Raw genomic sequence first — 18,554 nt, 5'->3', positions numbered from 1 at the left:
AAAGTCTTTGAACACCCTTTATTTATCACTAGTTTTTTTTTTTTAACTTTTCAAATATTATATGATTAACCTTTAAGCCATTTTTCATCTGAGCAATACACTCATTCTGATTTACCAGACATTTTTGAACATTTACTACAAGTAGTTTGGAAATGGCATGATGAACCTTGAGGAACTTTTTTAAGGCTCACAGTGAATGTTTTAGAGCTGCAACTATTAGTCAATTAATCAATTACAACTATTAAATTAATTGACAACTATTTTGATAACTGATTAACCTTTCGAGTCATTAAAAAAAGTCTAAATTCTCTGATTCCAGCTTCCTAAATGTGAATATTTTCAGGTTTCTTTAGTCTATGTCAGTAAACTGAATATCCTTCGGCTGTGGACAAAACAAGACATTTGAAGATGTCACTGGGCTCTAGGAAACAGTGATCGACATTTTTCACCTTATTCTGACATTTATTTTATTCTGACCACTAAATTGATGAATGGAGAAAATAATCGACAGTTTAACTGATAATGAAAATAATTGTTTGTTTTAGCCCTTAAATGTTTCCATTAGGCTTTTAATGTTTCTTAATCTGAGCAAGTTTCAGGTGCATCAGAAAGGCTTAACAGTTGATCCTATAGATGTTGTAAATACATAAACTGGGCTAACACAGGCATTAAGATAATGTATGTCATACGTTACTAATTCAGGTGCCTACTATTGGGGGTGTTCAAAAACCTCTGACTGGCAGTGTACTGTATCTCTCAGTACCATACCAATTTTGCAACTCAAGAACCAAGCTATCAGAAAGTACCCAATGGTATTAGCAAATTTAAAATGCTTCTTTAAACATTTAGGAGTGTTTCAATTGTGGTGTAAAAAAGCAATGCACTCATAGTAATACTAATTTACTAAATTTACAGAGCCCAGCAACTAACAGAGAAAAAGGATTTGACAATTTGTGTGCACAAATTAGTAACAATGACAGCAAAACACTGTGCTGGGTAGTGCAATGAAAATACATTAAGTAAGAGTTGTCAGGCTGAGGACAATCTAAAGGATTATTCAGTGATTAACGTATTCAATAAAGTATTAAGTATCAAGGATTTAAATTGTCAATTGGCAAGCACATGTTATTAATCAATGTGCATGAATCACTGAGTCAAGTTTATGTACAACTCATTTATGCGCACAAATTATCCAAAATTTTAACCAGCAGATACTAAAAAAATTTTTTAGTATCAGCTGGAGTAAAATAGTCTATCAAATGACTTCAAGAATCACACTCAAAATGTTTCAGCAATCTTATTGAGATTTGAAAAAAACAAACACTCATAAGATAATTTCCAAAAAATGTTTACCCTTTTAAAATAATCAAATACTGTGTGTTGTTACTGAAAAGGTTTCTCTGTTCACATTTGAGGCAGAAAGGGCTGGCAACTTTTGAGACCGTTTTCACATGCTTTGCAGTGACGCTCGACATCAGAGTGAAATCATAACATTATCAAACAAAAAATTAAAAACCAAAGCTTTGGGATTTCTTCCTGCAGCTGGGCTGATGCAAGAGACAAAAGAATATTAGTAAACTGGGAGAAAAAAAAAAAAGATTAAAAAAGAAGGGGTAGAACATAATTAAGTGTAGTGACATGTGGTGTAACAACTGGGTTGTTCATAGTGTACATGCAGGTTTTGAGAAAGAAGCTGGGAATACAGAGGCTGTGGAGATGCTGCTGATATGGCTATAGATCTGATTTGAAGGAGCAAATTTTGGGACCATGAGTTGCACTAACAACCATGAGTTGTTGTAATTACTGATATATGGCATCAGTGCTTTAAGTAACTGAAAGACCAAAACCGCTGTACCACCAGTGCTGCTACCATTGCACTTTAGAATTTACGTACAAAGTCATTTGTTTTAGGAGTAAAAACTGAACACATATCAGCAGTGCCCCAAGTAAAGGCCTCAGTGTAGAGCAGCCCGTACTGTTGTGGCGGAGGTGGAGGGGAAATGCTGAGAGGGAGGGGAGGGGAGGCCACTTACTAGGCAACCGTGCCTGGGCCTGGGATGTAAGAACCAGCCTCTGGGACAGTAAGCTGGGCTGGATGGCGTGGCTGGGGGCTAGAGCTGGCCTGGGGACGTGTGCTATTCCAGGCTGGCTAATGGGAGCTATAGATCCCACAACTGTGCCAGCTAAGGTCTGGCCCAAGGCCACAGGGGCAGCCCCCAACACATGCTGCCCAAGGCCACTGCTCCCAGAGGAGGCTACAGTGGAGGCGGCAGTGTTGCTGCTGCTGCTGCTGACAGAAGAGGTAGTCTGGGCTCTCTGTGTAGCTGTTCCAACCGCTGTGAAGTACAAGGTAATGGGGGTATGGGACTACATGTTAGGGGGAACCCAATATTTAGTCAAATCATCAGTACGATCAAAAGCCTATGTTCACTCAGCAGTGGTGGGCCAACGCAGCAAGCAGAATTAAGGTTGTTACTGACCAATCAGTGATAGATTCATCACTGCTAACAATTTGATTGATGAAATATATAGTACCTGACAATAATAAGCAAAGTTGGTGTTACAGTAACTGTGCATCTCTAGAGCATCAATTCCATCTGTGTGGGTGTATTTAGTGGCAGCCAAACTTCACCCAAACTGAAATAAGCACCTTTTGTGTGCAACTCTTTATCTAACAAGTCTGACTGTTGTTTGTTTCATCATATCTTCATTTGCAATATTACCACTTACATAATTGTCCTATCATTTTTTTAATCAATAAGCAGTTACAGCGGAACAGGGCTGGTAGTCCCTAAATGATGTAGTAGTCAACAAAGACTTAGGGCACAGGAAGCTAAAGCTGCCAATAAAAGCCATACATTAAACTGTATCCTACTGGCTGTGCTGCCATTAGGGGAAAACAGTATGGCGAGCCCACCAGTGCTGTATGGAAGAATGAATCTAAACAAATGAAACCTCTGCGGCCAGTGAAATTTGCCAGTGAAGGTGCATCAAACCTATCCATAATGGACCTATATAATTTGCAGGACTGCGCATAAATATCTACACACAGTTTTTAAAATACACTGCAATAACTAATAACAACATATGACCATATGGGCAAAACCTACATTAATATTTTATTCATGATACAGTATAATCAGATTAATTTAAATCCAAAACAATGACACAATCATGCAGCACAACACTGTATAATGCACACATCACAAGCTTAAAACATGTATAAGTTTATTAGGTAAAGGTCCCAATATAACAGCTACGGGTGGTCATGTTTGTCTTTTAAAGTTTGACGTTAGATGAAACTATCTAGAATCCAGTAGCCTCTGTGGAAACAAAATTTCCTGTCCTTTACTGAGCACCGTCCCTGGTATGCACTTACCATGAGAGGTGGCTGTAGCAGTTGCAGTGGTGACGGGGGACTTGCCCCTGGTCTGGGCTGACTGGCTGGTGGTGGAAACGGAGGTGCTAGTAGCAGGAGAGCTCGTTGGAGGACGCGGGCCTGCTGTAGTTGTGATGGCACCTAGGCGACCTTCTGGCTTTGTCCCATACTGCACTGGTTGGAACAATCTGATCAGAAAAAAATTAAATGATCATGTTGTATCAATGCCAGAATATCCATATAACAATAACATTTTAGAGCAGTTTGAAAACGTAGAAGGGGAACATCATCATTGAGATTTTATCGCTGACCTCATGGGTTTTATCGGGCATGGCTTGGGTCGTGGTGGTGGATCTGGACCAGTGTAGATCTCCTCTATGAGCTGCTGTGTGACTTTCAGTTTGGGTACTGCCTCTTCAGTCTGATACCGAGTCAGTCTATTCTCATTATTGATCAGATCAAATATGGACATGTTTGCAATCTAGGAAGATAATGAGATGAAAGACAACAGCAGAAGTGGATCAATGTCGACTGATGAATACATTTCAATAATTACATTTTAACAAAACAACAGAATATTCAGCAAATGCTGATTAAATCAAGGCGTAATCACATAACATTTAACAAATCAAATGATATAAAGTAAAGCAAATATAAAGTACAAAAAGGGAGGACAGTGTACTCAGCAGGGCAGAAACCAATGATTGCTTTTATTACAGGTGAATTGATTAACTTTTTTTTTCAAGTAACAGTTTAGTCTTTAAAAGGTCAAAAACAATGACAGATGTCAATCACAAAGTGATGTCTTAATACTGATTATTCTGTCTGTCTAAAGATTATTTTTTCTGTCCAATAATCCAAATAACTAAGAAAATCTTTACATTAGAGCAACACCAAATTATTCACTTATCAAAATTGATTAATATCCTGTTAATCAACTGACTGATTAATCCTTTTAGCACTGCTATTCAGGGTGTTTGCCTATTGTGTCTTAAACCTCATCATAAAAACCAAATTTTTTGTTTAGACACTTAAAGAGTAGCCAACAACTTGGCGGATCTTGGAAATGCAAAGCACAAGTGTATACCTTGCTTGAGTCATTCTGCAGCGCTCCCAGCACCAGTGATGGGATATTGTATTGCAGAGGAGAGGAGAAGTAGGAGCTGCTTGTCTCTCTGGGTGACACCAGATCAGGGTGGTTACACACTCGCTGTAACTGCATCAAGACCTGAAGCACGCTGACAAAATGACCTGTCTTCAGCGCCTCCTGGGCTCTAGGGGCACACATCAAAACAGAAGACATGATTGATTTACAACAAAGGAAAGAAATATATTGCAAATATTTACAACAAGTTATACTGTGCTTTTGATTTTTTTTTTTCAAATTTAATACATCATTTAAGTTACTTCTTTAATTATTTTTAGTGGAGAGACCTACATATTTTACAGTATAACTGAATATATTGCATTCAACTTCAGAAAGCTTTACTGTGGCACAAAGGGAGTTAATAAATCACAAATGTGTGCCTACTTTAATTGCAGGCAATTTGTATGTGCGGTGATTTATTTAGTTCATTAGGTGTTGCAAATCTATATTTCTTACGGCTGTGGAGTCTGAGCAAGATTCCCGGTTAAAAACCTAATCAAAATGTCACTAACTTCAAAAAGAAACCTACGGCTTTGGTATGTTCTTTCTGGCTTTCATTTAAGGGAAAATTTTATGGGTAATTATCTGAGGGGAAAAAATTGTGATCATAATATGTCAACAATAAATGCATTCAAAGTTAAAAAGGGTTGTTTGTTTTATTTGCTGTCCAGTTATCAGTTTGTACATTTCCTATTCTATGACTGATAATGAGTGTGTGGTATGTCTTGAAAGTCCCGTCTCTTGTGTGGAGCAAATCTCACCCTGGTTGAGTAAGGATATCCTCATAAAGGCTCTTCTGTCTGCTGGAGAGGCGGCACTTCAGGATGTGCTCGTACTTCTTGGGCAGTTGTTTCTCCACATCCCTTTTGGAGCGCCTCAGAATGAAAGGCTGGATCATCTACAGTAAAGATTAAGAGGGTTTGATATGTAATCTGCATTTATGGCTTAAAGGTTAGTTGAATTAATCATGTTTTGATTTTTAATGCAGCACAGTTGAATCAGTACAAGCATTTGCAGGCGCTATACCCACCCTGTGCAGCCGGATGACCAATTTGTGGCAGTAGTCCTGGTTCTGGTCTGTGCCTGCCTTAACAGGGAAGTCAGAATAAGGCCTGGTGATTCCTGGCATAAGGAAGTGGATCATGGTCCACAGCTCTTTTAGGGTGTTCTGTAGAGGAGTGTTGATGAGGAGGATCCTCTGCTCACTGGAAGATGCACAAAATACCTCAGTTACTGAGTCAACAGAGCCTTCTTATAAGTATCTAACAGAATATGAAGTGCTTTCATAGAGAGAGAAAAAAATCACTGACAGAGAAATGATCTCATCAGTGAAATAATTGGACCAAAACTACTGTTGCATATGCATCAGTCAGACCCAAAAGCCATGTAGCAGATGAATGGGGATGATATACACAAGCCTGAAAAACCGTGAAATTACATCCCAGCCCACCTTTTAAGAGCAAAGATTGTTTCCCAGTGTTTTTCAGTCATGTTTTTGATGAGCTGCACTTCGTCCAGGACCAGGTGCCTCCACCTTCGCCTCAGAAAATGGCTCTGGTCCTTCATCAGGAGCTTGTAGGATGTCACACAGACATGGAAGCTGTTGGCTTCTCCCCACCACTGTAGATCAGTGATCAGATAATATGTTATCGCATTTACAGCTTTTTTTAGGTCTTTTTTATGGAGTTGTATTATCAATATGTGTGTGTGTTTTTTTTTTAAATACAGCAAAAACCTACCAATCTCTGAGATCTGCGCTCCCTTTTGTTGCCCAGGTACAGGAGGATCTTTAGGCCAGGACACCAGCGCTTGAACTCCACCTCCCAATTTAGCAACTTGCACGTCCTTACCACAATAAGGTGGGGTCCCCAGATGCCTGTGGACAAAAACAGGTGATGTGTTTATTACACTCTGTTCTACAAATTGGATTAACAAACACCTTGAATATTTAACAATTATGTTATTACTATCTTCCAACAGAGGCATACCCTCTTGGCCAGCTAAGTGGGCCATGTAAGCCACAGTCTGTACGGTCTTGCCGAGGCCAGTCTCGTCAGCGAGGATACCATTGAGGTGTTTCTTGTAAAGGTTCACCAACCAGTCCACACCAATTTGCTGATATTCTCGCAGTGAGCCATGCAGTAGAAAGGGAGCTGGGCTGCGGGTCTAATAAAATAAAAGATAAGTTAAAATATAATAATAGGCATCTTGTTCTTTTATATGTCTTGTGTGTGAATTTGAGTGCATCTTACGGAGGAAGTGGTCCTGAAGCTGCCCTTGGGCAGTATTAGCTCTGTGGCAGCAGCAACTTCAGCTATGTCTCTGGCGGGGTTCCCATCAGAGTCACTGGAAGAGGCCTTGTCCGCAGCACGGTACTGGTCCACACTGAGCAGGGAGTCAATCAGCACTGCCTCAGGTGGACTGCTCGCAGGACACTCCATACCTGGATAATAGAGTATCAACTATTTTAGAGGCAGGGTATTCATAACCATCAGCTGACAAAACAGGTGTAAGGGTGATCATGACTATTTCACCTTCAGTCTCTTCCATGTCATTCTCATCACTATGAGGACTAGGCTGAGGCCACTCAAAGCTGTCAACGTAGGCGCCAGCATATTGTTTCATCAAAGCATCCAGAGGCATCTCAGCTAAGAGTCAAACGAAACAAAAGCATTTTAATTAGAAACACAGACATAAGGACACAAGTCATTCTGGTACTTGCATGGTATATTAGACTAAGTGGCAAAAATTGAAAAAGGGTTTAATAATTTTTATCAATCTATAATTTGTTTAGAAAATAAAATTGTGATAAAATTGAAGATACTGTCCAAGAATCCTTCATTGCATAAATTCCAAATGTGTGTTTAATTTATTCATTGTTGAGCACAGCAGAAAATAGCTATAGTTGTGAACCCCAGTGTAATGTCAGGTTATGAAAAAATGGATACCACCACCTTGTTTACTGATGACCTGAATATATTTTATGTTGTGTACAAGGGAATATCATACAAATGGGATTTTAGGAGTAGACTAATTTCTTAATCCTGCTTCTCCACATATGCATAGACAGAAAAGTAAAGTGAGTAATTACCATCTTTGGCGAGGTCAACCAACTCTGCTTTGTGGTCTGCTACCCCTTCCACGGCCTCCTGTTCCTCTATGGTGCTCTCTTCATCTGGGACTAAAAAATTGGCAGTCAAATAATGAACAGTTGTAAATGGTTTTGCAAGGCCAAGGCAACTGCACTGCACCAACTGCTATAAAGGCTTTTTTTTTTTTTTTTTAAACTTTTTTTGGCAAAATGAACTTTGAAAGTTTAACACATACCATCTTTATCAGCCAAAGATGAACTTGATTTTCTTTTTCTAGTTGAAGTGGCCACTTCCTAAAAATAAATTAGAAATACATGTAAGCATCATGCAATATGTGCTTTTGCTTTGTCATACATTAGTGTTTAAGTGCAGCACCTACCTCTTTATCAGCTTTCTCTCCTGTTGACTGACCAGGTACTGTAACAGAAGTAGCTTTAGTTCAGTACACTTAACAAGCAAACAAAAATATCAGCATTTATGAAGTATGTTTAAAACAGGTGAAATAGACTGGCGTGATTTAGATTTAAACTGAGCCCGATGGATGGCAAAGTAAAAGCTTGTGATATAGAACAAATCTGATATTAAATGGGACGTACCTTTGGCTGAGGCTTTTTGTAAGCTGAGGGCTTTGAGCCTCTTTTCATAAATTTCAAAATGGAGTTTAATTTCCACAACCTGACAGAAAAAAAAATAATTTAGACTGGTAAATACACAATTATTCATTTAAAAAACATGATAAGGTTCTATACTTAATAAAAACAACATACCTGCTCAATGTTAGACCAGAAGAACTCCACCTCTCGGGCAATTGTGCTGGCAATGTGACGAAGATGAATTTCCCGTTCTTTCTTTGACCTCTCTTCACTTTTCTTCTGCTCTTGATGGTAGCGGGCACATGTGCGAACAAGCTGTAGCAGAGACACATGAGACAGTTTGGCTTTCAAAAAAATATCAACTTCTGTAGTGACTCCTCCTTTCTGTTGTGCCAATGTGTCACTTCACATTAATCTCTCCCTGAATAGGTTCCCTGCTGTACCTTCTTGGCAGCAGCCTCTTTCCACCTCCTCTCCTGGGCAAAGTCAGCTGCCATCCACTGCATCTCCTCCAGAAGGTAATCCCAGTGGGACTTTGGACGCGAGGCTTCCACGAGCTTGGGAAGCCTACTGGCTGACCACTGGCCCTCCTTTCTCAGCTCAGAGATGCGTTGATGCACTTGACTCTCCTGGGGATTAAACACAGCATGTGACATCGAAAAAGAAATCAAATCAAGTCATTTTTATTTGTAAAGCCCAATATCACAATTTTGCCTCCAGGGGCTTTACAATAAAAAAAAAAAAAAAACATTCTTGACCTATTCATCCTTGTTTCAATTGCTCCAATCAAATATGTGTTGAAACCCAAAATTAAAGCCTTACTCAATGAGCACACTCAGTTATAAGACAATGCACAAAAGCAGCACATATAAAGAATAAAAATAGCAGTTATTAGAAATTCACAATAACCTTATGTCTTCATACTAAAAAGGAATCAATTCTTTTTACTCATCAAATCTCATAAGAAACTAAGCAGAAGTTTTCATCTTTGCTTTCATCAAGAAAGGAATACATGACTATTTGCAGCCACTAGTGAAGACTCAAAAGCAACACATAAGTGTATTTAGGATATTTCAAGGCATTCAATCTATTCAACGCTAGATTGTTTAATTATTTATCCAAATAAACATTTGCAAACTGGATGTGCAGGAACTCACCAGTTTAGCTTGCTCAACTTGCTTATCTTGAGAACCCTCCTGCGAGGACTGCATGGTTGCACTTTGACCAAACCCACCAATTTTGACTGCAGAGACACCATTGGTTCCAGTCAGTTTGGACTGGGTGCTTGGGTTGATGTTGGAGCCAAGAGGGCGAAGAGGACTTGTAGTATGGGGGGTTGGAACAGAGTTGGGAGCAGGAGACATGGAGGTCAAGGATATTGAGTTGGTCATAATCCTTTGAACTGGTTGGTTTGACTCTGCCCCAGGGCGAGCAAGGGCCACCGTCTGCCGAGAAGGAAACTCATCTTAATAGGACATTTTGAGGTGTCACCATTTAAGTACAAATATAAATGCATACTATATTTAGGTGGTGTCAGGTAGACGTAGACTAACCGCTTGTCCTGACTGTAGCATGGCCTGGGATTGTTGCTGCTGAGGCTGCAACTGAAGATGAAGACCAGGCTGCATCTGCTGCTGGAGTTGAGCCTGGAGCTGTGTGTGGGGGTTTACTGTGGCCAGGACAGGCCCACCTGTTTGCACCTTCATCTGGAGCTGACCACCTGGCTGGGCTGTACTCTCCACTAACTGAGCCTGCTGAGAGAGTGTCATGGGCAGGCCTGCCATAGGGAGGGCACCTTGGGGCAACCTGCCAGGCAGCTGGGGGGGAGGGGTGTGCAGGCTGGCTGCATTCTGGACTGGAGGTCCTTTGGATGGGTCGTATTGTTGCTGGTTCTGCTTCTGTCCTGCAATCTGGACCGCTTGGGGAGTAGGCGGCATCCCGCCTGTACACATAGTAACCAAATTATAGGACAAACAAAGGGGTGGTATAAAAAGCAACACAAGGAAAGAGGGTAAAAATCAGGTTGTCAATATTGTCATGTAAAGTGGAGTGATAAAGTGTAGAAATGTCTTTTGTGCTCTTGCTAGATTTTTAAGATTTTAAAATTGCCATTAGGTGTTTGGTAGCTTTCCCTTAATATACATTTGAGAGCACCCTTGCAACTAGTTACATATTTTGAAGCTAATAAGTAAATAATTAAATGGTACTTTTAAATTGTAAATGATGAGTTTCAGCTATTAGAGCTCCTCAGCCTTAATGAACTACATGTACTTTATGAATCAACAGTAGTGTACTACTTCCTGATGATCAGAGCGGAAACTAATGAAACTCATACGGCAAAATGATTACAGAAGAAATGAAATCAATGTGGTCATCTACATGTCTCTCAAATAAAATACTACTTTGATTAATGCAAAACCAAAACATTGCATTTCAAATGTTGAGAGAATGTGGTTAAAAACATCAAAAATTATACATGCAATAAGAGAGGTTTTAGAGAGTAAAAATAGAAATGTTTCAAAGGAAAATGAAAAAAGAAGAACTTCTGAAAATAAAGAGACAGGGAGAGGAAAGGGTAAATAAAAATTCAGAGCGGACACACACAAAAACACCATATGTTTGGCATGCATGAAGCGATGTCATTTTAGCAGTAATCAAGGCATCTGAATGCCTCACAGAGCAACAAAGCACAGAGGTGAGAGCAAAAGGACACACATGGGGTCTTGCAGACAGCAGGCCTGAGCGGAGCTGTGCACACTAAAGCAGCGCCTGCCTTACCTCCCTGAACGTCACACCACCTTGCCTAGACGCCATCAACACCTGGCCCTGACACACCCACACCACCACAATCGCAAAAACCTGTGCCGTGAACACAACTCCTCCACATGATTCCCCTCCTACTTAGACTGAGGGAAAGAAGCCAAGTCAGAACAAAATGCCATGAAATAACATGGAAGGAAATCAACAAAATGTGAACATGAGATAAATAAATACACTCTTGAAGATGTGACGTATGAATTTACGATTGATGATTTCTGAATCCCTGTTGATGATGCAAGGACGGACAACCAGTGAGGGAAAGACTTGAAGGAATGACAATGGGAAACCAAAAGGACGCATGACATGTGGATTCATAAAATGGGAAAACAAGCAAAACCCACTGGAAAGTGAATTTATTCCCACAGGGTTCCCACTTTCTGTGATCCACCTCCACATTAGATGAAAATCCATCAGCACGGGAAGGTCTGTCCAAATAAAGACGACTAACAGGAACAAACTTCAGAAAAGAAGAGATGGATAACGACGGGTGACCAATAGTTAAAACAAAAAAGGAAAATAATAAGACATGGCATCTTCCCATTGAGTGGCTACTCTTCTTCAGACTTGAATTGTCTTCTTCCCCATTTATCCTGACAGAGAGAGCTGGTGCTGGTAGAACTAAGCCTGAACTTCCTGTGGACTGCTGGAAAATCCAGCAGATGGATGAAGATCTGTTTGTTGATGCTGCTTGGAGTTTGTTTGTAGAAGATGAATGTTGTGATTCAGTTTTTAAAATCTCCTTAGTATGAGGAAGGGGACACGTCCAGCAGCATCGAACAGAACACAGAGCGGCCTGGTAGTAGCACTCCTACCTTGCGCAGTTGGCATAAGCTGCTGGAGTGGAACGCCAGGTGATCCTAAAGGAGCTACACCAGGATGCTGGAAAATCAGCCCATGGCGACCAACGTCAATCCGGGACCTCTTAGCCTGATCTGGGATTTAAAACACACAATACCCTCATAACGCAAAAAAAAGCACTCGGCATAGAGCAATGACCTTCTGAAGACCTTGCAGGTCACCTCTCCTTCCTCGGGTTAAGACTTCAACACAGAGCGCAAGTAGGGGATGCCAAATATCTAAAAGCAGAAGCAATTAGAGGGAGAAAAGAAAACAAACAGAAAACAAAGCAAACGGGGAGGAAACAAAGCAACAAAAGAGACACAGGTGTCTACGATCCTTGCCCTACCTGCTTGCACCATGGCCTGTTGCCTCTTAAAGGCATCCATGTCTCCGGGGTTGGCAATGGTGCCAGCAGCAGTCCCTTGATGTCCCTGCAAAAACAACCTCAAGGAATTAGTAAGATATTTCCTCTTTACAAAGATTCTCAATAGAATTTCAGAAATAACTACAAACAGTTAACTGTAATAAGTAGAAAAGTGTTGCCTCTATTACCTGAAATTGCTGCTGGGAAGAGAAAGCTGCAGAAACATTGGGAGGAAGCTGTGTTGCTATGGCAACTGGTGTCACAGCTTGACCATCCTTTCCAGTGACAACCTTCACCTGAAAGAAGCACAGATTTGAAAGAAGCACAATATTCATTGAATGAAGTGAATGTGAAACGCTCTAATTTTAAAATTCCAACATGAACTCACAGAGCCAGCCAATGTAATACCTCATCATTAATGACCTCAGATTGTTCTTCTTCTTCCTCTTCATCTTCAAGGTCCAAGTCGTTCTGTCTCAAGTAAGTGTACAAGGGAACACAGGGTTTCTTCTTAAAGGCTAAGTAGTCCATCATGTTCCCTTGCAGGTGCTGGAGAAAGAACAGCTCAATCAGATATTCTTTGAACACCTCCTTCAGGCTCTCCATCTTCTTGGTATTGTGCTCCAAGCATTGTTTCCTTAGCAGAGCTATCTCTGGAGTAGAAGGAGCAATTTCCTCTAACTTCTTGAGAACCTGTTTTTTCATAGTTCCCACTACCATGCTGGTGGGTGCAAGAGGATTATTGGGGGTCCCTTGGGATGAACTGGTGAGGGATGGGCTAGATGGTGGAATGGAGGAGGGTATACTAAAGGATGCTGTGGCTGTGGTTCCTACTCCAGCAACCACACTCTGTGGTGTCTTCTCAAATATCATAGGGCGCGCAAGCTGTCCTTGAATGATGCTGCTTATCTGTGGAGGTAGGTTGGAAGTGGTGATGTGACCTGGGCTTCCCAGAGTGGGCAGAGCAGTCCCGGGGGCCACAGGACTTTGAGGTCCGAGGTGGTGAATGGTGCCTCCAGTCTGTGAGTGAGGCTGAGACAGCCGACGTTCTCTCACAGAGCCTGGTGCTCCTGGAGAGGCCAGCTGTACCTGGCCAGGTGTGGCAGGGGCAATCTGGGCCAACGCTGTCCCGTCCTGGTAAACAAAATGGCCACTTCCCGGTGGACTGCTTAAACTGATTTGCCGCACTAGCATACCGGCTTCAACAAATCGTGTTGGACTCTGTCCACAGACACCCAATGCTGTCGCAGGGGCTCCTGGCCTTGTCACACCTTGCAGAGGGACTGGACTGTGTTGGGTGGGACTTTGGGGCTGCATGGGTTGGGGCACAGGTGAGGTGACCTGGATGTAGGAAGATGGAGCATGCTCAAACCTCCACTGAGGTGTAGTATGCTGGAAGCCGGGAGATGCTGGGTTCTGGAGGGGGAGTGGGGTTAGGGTGATCTGGTTGCCAGGCACAATCTGTCCCACATTTTGTAAAGTGATGTTCATGTTCTGTCCAGTGACTGGGCTACGACTCATGATTATCTGATAATTGGGCGACTGGGGGGCAGAAGGGCTGGCAGCAGAAGAAAATGTAGTCACAGGTGATTGAGGATGGTTAACTGTAGCTTGCTGCTGTGTAACTGCCATGGTGGGTTGCTGCTGCTCCTCTGCTTCAGACCCACTGACAGACTTGGATCTCTGGAGTTGTCGTTGCATATTCTGTGATCCACTTCCATGGTGCATTGCGTGACACTGTTACTATGTCTAAACACAATAATCTGTGAAAAAGGCACAGCAGAGCACAACAATTTAATAAAAGAGGAACTCTTATCCATGTAACACTACAATACCCACTACACCTACAAATTATATATATTTATTTTAGTTTAAAATATAAAATGTGCAATACATTCCATTCATTACTGTATACTTGAACAGTAACGTCACTTTAAAAAAAAAAAAAAAAAAAATCAATATTTATCTCAGCACTCTGTGCATTCTTCACTTCTTTGCACTATTTATATCCTGTTTACAGTTCACAAAAACAGTTTCACCCGTTTAAAGACATTCCTTGTATATCTTTCTGAAGATTGTTGTGTTGTGTGTAAATACATCAAGAGCCACTGAACTGGAGTCAGATATCGATATGATATGTATATACCTTAAGCTTACATAAATTTGTCAACCATCAGAAATTTTGTCACACCATTTATACTCTATCCTTTTAGTATCTCTGGGTGTATTAGGCCACTGTCAGATATGCTGAACATCAGAGTAGTTATACTTTATGGCAATATTGAATTATCTTTATATGATTTTGCAACAATGTTTTTATTGGTCTATAATTTACTGGATAAACCTAAAAAAAATATATTCATGTTTGTTTACTTTACCTACACCTACCTACCTACTTTACCTAACTATTTCTTGATTGGTTAAGCAATATGTCATACTGTATATTAATGTCTTGACATAAAACATATATACATACATACATAAAGACAGAATTTTCTCAATATTGCCCAATCCTTATTCTAACTTGTATAAATATCCAATTGTGACGTTTAAAATACCCACACAGACAAACACATTAACATTAAGTGATCGAAAAATATACAGAGCAGCTGCTGGACAGTACACTTCACTCTTGACAGCTAGCACATCACGCATGTTAAAATGTCTTTATTAAGTATAGAGGTGGTCTGTTAATGGTGACAAAAAGGTAACGACCGTTACCTTAACGCCCAGAATATACACCTTGCTGTTATATAATTTGTGGCTTCCATAATACATCTTTGACGTATTATAGCTACAACTCATTTGTGTCTAATCTTCAGCGGACGCCAGACAAAAGCAATAAAAATCAACGATATTATAGATAAAGATTCTTCTGTAATGGAAATAATGGTGTTGATCTAGTTTAACGCTGTGAATCAACCAAAGCCTGCAAATCTGCATTTGAAACAAAGGTGATATACCGATGATGGCCATGGTGATACTATAAGCGTTATATGTTATATGCATATTACAGTAAATTACAGCGTCGAGAAATTCACGGGTATGTTGTAGGCTACTGGTTTTAACACAGTACCGATTGCATCATATTTACAACCAAAATGGCTTGTAAAAAACAGTATTTTCTGACATCGGTTTACATTTTCATTGTTTGTTACGACGTTAACTTCAGCTCCCACTTCCAGTATCGCTCCGGGGCGTAACGTCAGCTAACGCTAACTAGCTAGTAGCATTACAATTAGGCATTGACACTTTTTGTCGGTGTAATTAGGTATGAGCAAAGAGCTACAACACAATATACTGAGAGTAGATTGTAAACATTAAACTGTTATATATGCAATGATGCTGCCCGTGAAATTTCAATATTTACAACAACCCTTGCTACGGGACGCGTGCTAGCGAATGGTACGATGTTAGCTTGTTATTGCTAGCAGGCCATCTCCCAACGAATGAATAATGTTACATTTTATCACCTCACTGGTGTTACTTACAGGGAACAGGGGCTTCTGTAGTTGTTTCATAAATCCTAAGTCATATTTACAATGAGACAGATGCTGTAACAAATGCTATTCGGCGAAAAAATAAAATATCGATATTGCTACCGGCTATTCAATGTTTTGGAGCTAATTTCATTCAGCAACATGGCGACCGCGGCAACCTTTTGTGTAACCCGGATGTCGTTCGGTTTTCAGGAAGCGGTAATACAGTGAAACGATGACGTAAGCTAAAATGGGTTATTTAATGAATTTTAATAATTATGTATGTTGTTACCCGCCTGATATATGAGTAAACCATCATTATTTTTTGTCAAAAAGCATAATTTCTTTGTATTACGTTCTTAGAAACTAAATACAATCTTTTGGAAATCAGCAGTGGAAGAAATACTCAGATCCTAATGTAACCAACCAGAGGTCTTCGTTAGCCTAAGAGATTGTTGCTGGCCTCCAGCAACAGTCATTAAACTTTCTAAACTGCCACAATAGTATTACTTTGTAGATATTACAATACATTTGGTAATGATAGCAATGCTGTTGGACTTGAAAAGCAGTGTATATGGTTTGGCAGTGGCATATTTTGAGTTTGAGTATTGGGCTGGTTTTTGGGCTGGTTTTGATTGGCCATTGTGCTGGTTTTGTCACACAGACCTGGCAACCCTGTGTGCTGCCCAGCTAGGGTTAGCTAATCAGTGGTATCTGCAAAGAGTCTACAGGTTTTTGTTCCAACCAAGCAAGAGCACAGCTGATACTACTGTCTACATCCTGTTACCTGTTTACATCTTGTTCTTAATTGTCCTTACCAGTTCTCATTATGCATATACATTAGTGAACAACCTGTCTACATTACAGTTTATTGTTACTGTACACCTGCTACCACGGTATTATATTCTTACCAATGTATTATATTCTATTTTATTACTATGTTTTAACTCCTGCACTATTTTATATCTTAGATTCCTACTTTTACTTGCATTTTTCTCTTTTCTATACATATCATTTGAGCATTGTTGGAGGGATCCTGAGATTTAAGATTTTCATTGCCAATGACTGCCTCACTTTAATTGTTGTGCACATGACTAATAAAGAAATTAAGTAATGGTGATCGGTTTCTTTTTCTTTTTCTTTTATAGGTATGAAAACTTACCCAAAACTGCAACTCTAGGGTGTGCAGTTGGCATTTCCCCAATGGCAAAGCTGCTGGGCCATTGTGATTTGCATGGAATGATTCCTCAACCACCTCAGCCATACCCCTAAATGGAAGAAACAAATGATCCCTAACAGTGGTGAGGATGAACAGATCAACTACACGATGCTGAGGTAGAGAATGTCATGCTGAGAGAAGAGAATGAGAAATTAAAAAACAATTGGAGAAACAGAGGCAAACTTTTTCCTTCAGTCAAATTTCCTCCTATCCAGTATGATAGGGCCCGACTGCACCGAGGTTGCTGTCTCTAACACAGAGATGCTTGACACACACAGTCATTTGTACAGCCAGTACAAAGGACGGACCATGCTGAGGGCTCTAATTGGTGTGGCTTCCAATGGAGTAATTACATGTGCGGTGGGAGTGCCTCAGACAAGGCAATAACAGCTGACTGTGGACTTCTCCAACATCTGAAACCAGGTGATATGGTTATGGCAGACAAGGGCTTCACAATTCAGAACATTTTGCTGAACAGCCTGTCTTTCCTTTTCAATGGACAGTTCACACAGGAGGAAGTGAACAATAGCTGATCAATAACTGACAATGACTGATCTCCCATTCAGAGGCTGAAATTGTTTGGCATTTTGCACCACATCACTTACCAGTTCAGAAAAAACATCAACAAGATACTGAAAGTATGTGTGTGTCTTACAAATTTACAAACACCCATTCTCTGCTAAATTGAATGAATTAACTGATTGTCAATGTGTGTTAAACATTGTTGAATAATTGATTCATGCCTGAGAAAGGTGTGCTTTGCCCCCTTTGTGGGCATCTTTCCATCTTCCTATTCTTTTGACTAATTTATGTCCCTGTTTGTTTTGCGGAAAGACTTTTATTAAAAAAAAGTAATACCAGATAAAAAAAAAATGTGCTACTCTTATTTATATCCAGAAACATTTTATTGTGTGAAGTGCCAAAACTTCATTTATTATAACTGTCACAATTAATTCAAAGGACATTAGTACAGATCATGAATGCAGGGTAAATACAATTGCAGATATAAACATACAACTGTGACACAATGTTTGGTAGGAAACAAATCTTTATAAAATGTTTCCAGAGTGTCAGTGTTAACAGCCCATGTTGGGTCGTTGAGCACTGGCAGGTCAACAAGGGCAAAAGGAACCCTCACAAGTAGGTGACATCTGTTAGCTCTGGTCAGGTGCAGGTTGCCCTAGATCTGATGCCAGTGGTTATGAGTTTGTTTTAGTGTCAGAGACACAGTCACTTCATCCAACTCCAGAAAAAAGTCCCTACTCTCTGCTGCCTGCAGGATAGTCCTGGTTCTGGCTGACCACAGACACTTGACCTCAGTAATTCGGCCACCTGATACTGCCCCATCTGGAGATTCACCAAGCAGGCTGCTGTCAAACAGAAACACTCCCCTCTCCTGGATAACGACACCAGTACGCTCCATGTATCGCTGCTTTCCCCCTGGTTCATGGAGGATTTCCCAATCACATGCCTTGAAAAAAACCCCATACCACTTATTGCAGTGATCACCAGCCCTGCTGCTCGAGAGGTACTGCCCTGCATGCTTTAGGTATCTCCCCACTCTAACACAGCTGATTCTAATTATTAACTCATTATTAAACCCTTGACAAGCTTAGCTGCT

The 18,554-nt window shown here is 40.5% G+C and overlaps 1 protein-coding gene across 4 annotated transcripts in view; it reads right to left on the bottom strand.

Moving 5' to 3' along the window:
* ep400 (E1A binding protein p400) overlaps nt 1–15,912 on the bottom strand; it is a 28,480-nt gene extending 12,568 nt beyond the window's left edge. For all 4 annotated transcript variants that reach the window (XM_042420249.1, XM_042420251.1, XM_042420250.1 and 1 more), the window contains exons 1-22: nt 15,727–15,912; nt 12,644–13,998; nt 12,424–12,531; nt 12,218–12,302; nt 9,765–10,153; nt 9,369–9,656; nt 8,655–8,840; nt 8,386–8,526; nt 8,215–8,293; nt 7,998–8,035; nt 7,854–7,911; nt 7,618–7,707; nt 7,061–7,174; nt 6,779–6,969; nt 6,515–6,692; nt 6,266–6,402; nt 5,977–6,146; nt 5,557–5,731; nt 5,288–5,424; nt 4,467–4,653; nt 3,691–3,860; nt 3,380–3,567 (exon numbers count right to left, since the gene is read on the bottom strand). In XM_042420249.1, coding sequence (XP_042276183.1) covers nt 3,380–3,567; nt 3,691–3,860; nt 4,467–4,653; nt 5,288–5,424; nt 5,557–5,731; nt 5,977–6,146; nt 6,266–6,402; nt 6,515–6,692; nt 6,779–6,969; nt 7,061–7,174; nt 7,618–7,707; nt 7,854–7,911; nt 7,998–8,035; nt 8,215–8,293; nt 8,386–8,526; nt 8,655–8,840; nt 9,369–9,656; nt 9,765–10,153; nt 12,218–12,302; nt 12,424–12,531; nt 12,644–13,963 — 4,429 coding nt within the window. In that variant the 5' untranslated portion in view covers nt 13,964–13,998; nt 15,727–15,912. The remainder of the gene's footprint in view (nt 1–3,379; nt 3,568–3,690; nt 3,861–4,466; nt 4,654–5,287; nt 5,425–5,556; nt 5,732–5,976; nt 6,147–6,265; nt 6,403–6,514; nt 6,693–6,778; nt 6,970–7,060; nt 7,175–7,617; nt 7,708–7,853; nt 7,912–7,997; nt 8,036–8,214; nt 8,294–8,385; nt 8,527–8,654; nt 8,841–9,368; nt 9,657–9,764; nt 10,154–12,217; nt 12,303–12,423; nt 12,532–12,643; nt 13,999–15,726) is intronic.
* Nucleotides 15,913–18,554: the final 2,642 nt, after the last annotated feature.

Source organism: Thunnus maccoyii, chromosome 9, assembly GCF_910596095.1.
Source record: "Thunnus maccoyii chromosome 9, fThuMac1.1, whole genome shotgun sequence".
NCBI classification, from domain to species: Eukaryota; Metazoa; Chordata; class Actinopteri; order Scombriformes; family Scombridae; genus Thunnus; species Thunnus maccoyii.
Note: the sequence above shows the minus strand (reverse complement) of the source record. Positions and strands in the feature narration are given on the sequence as shown.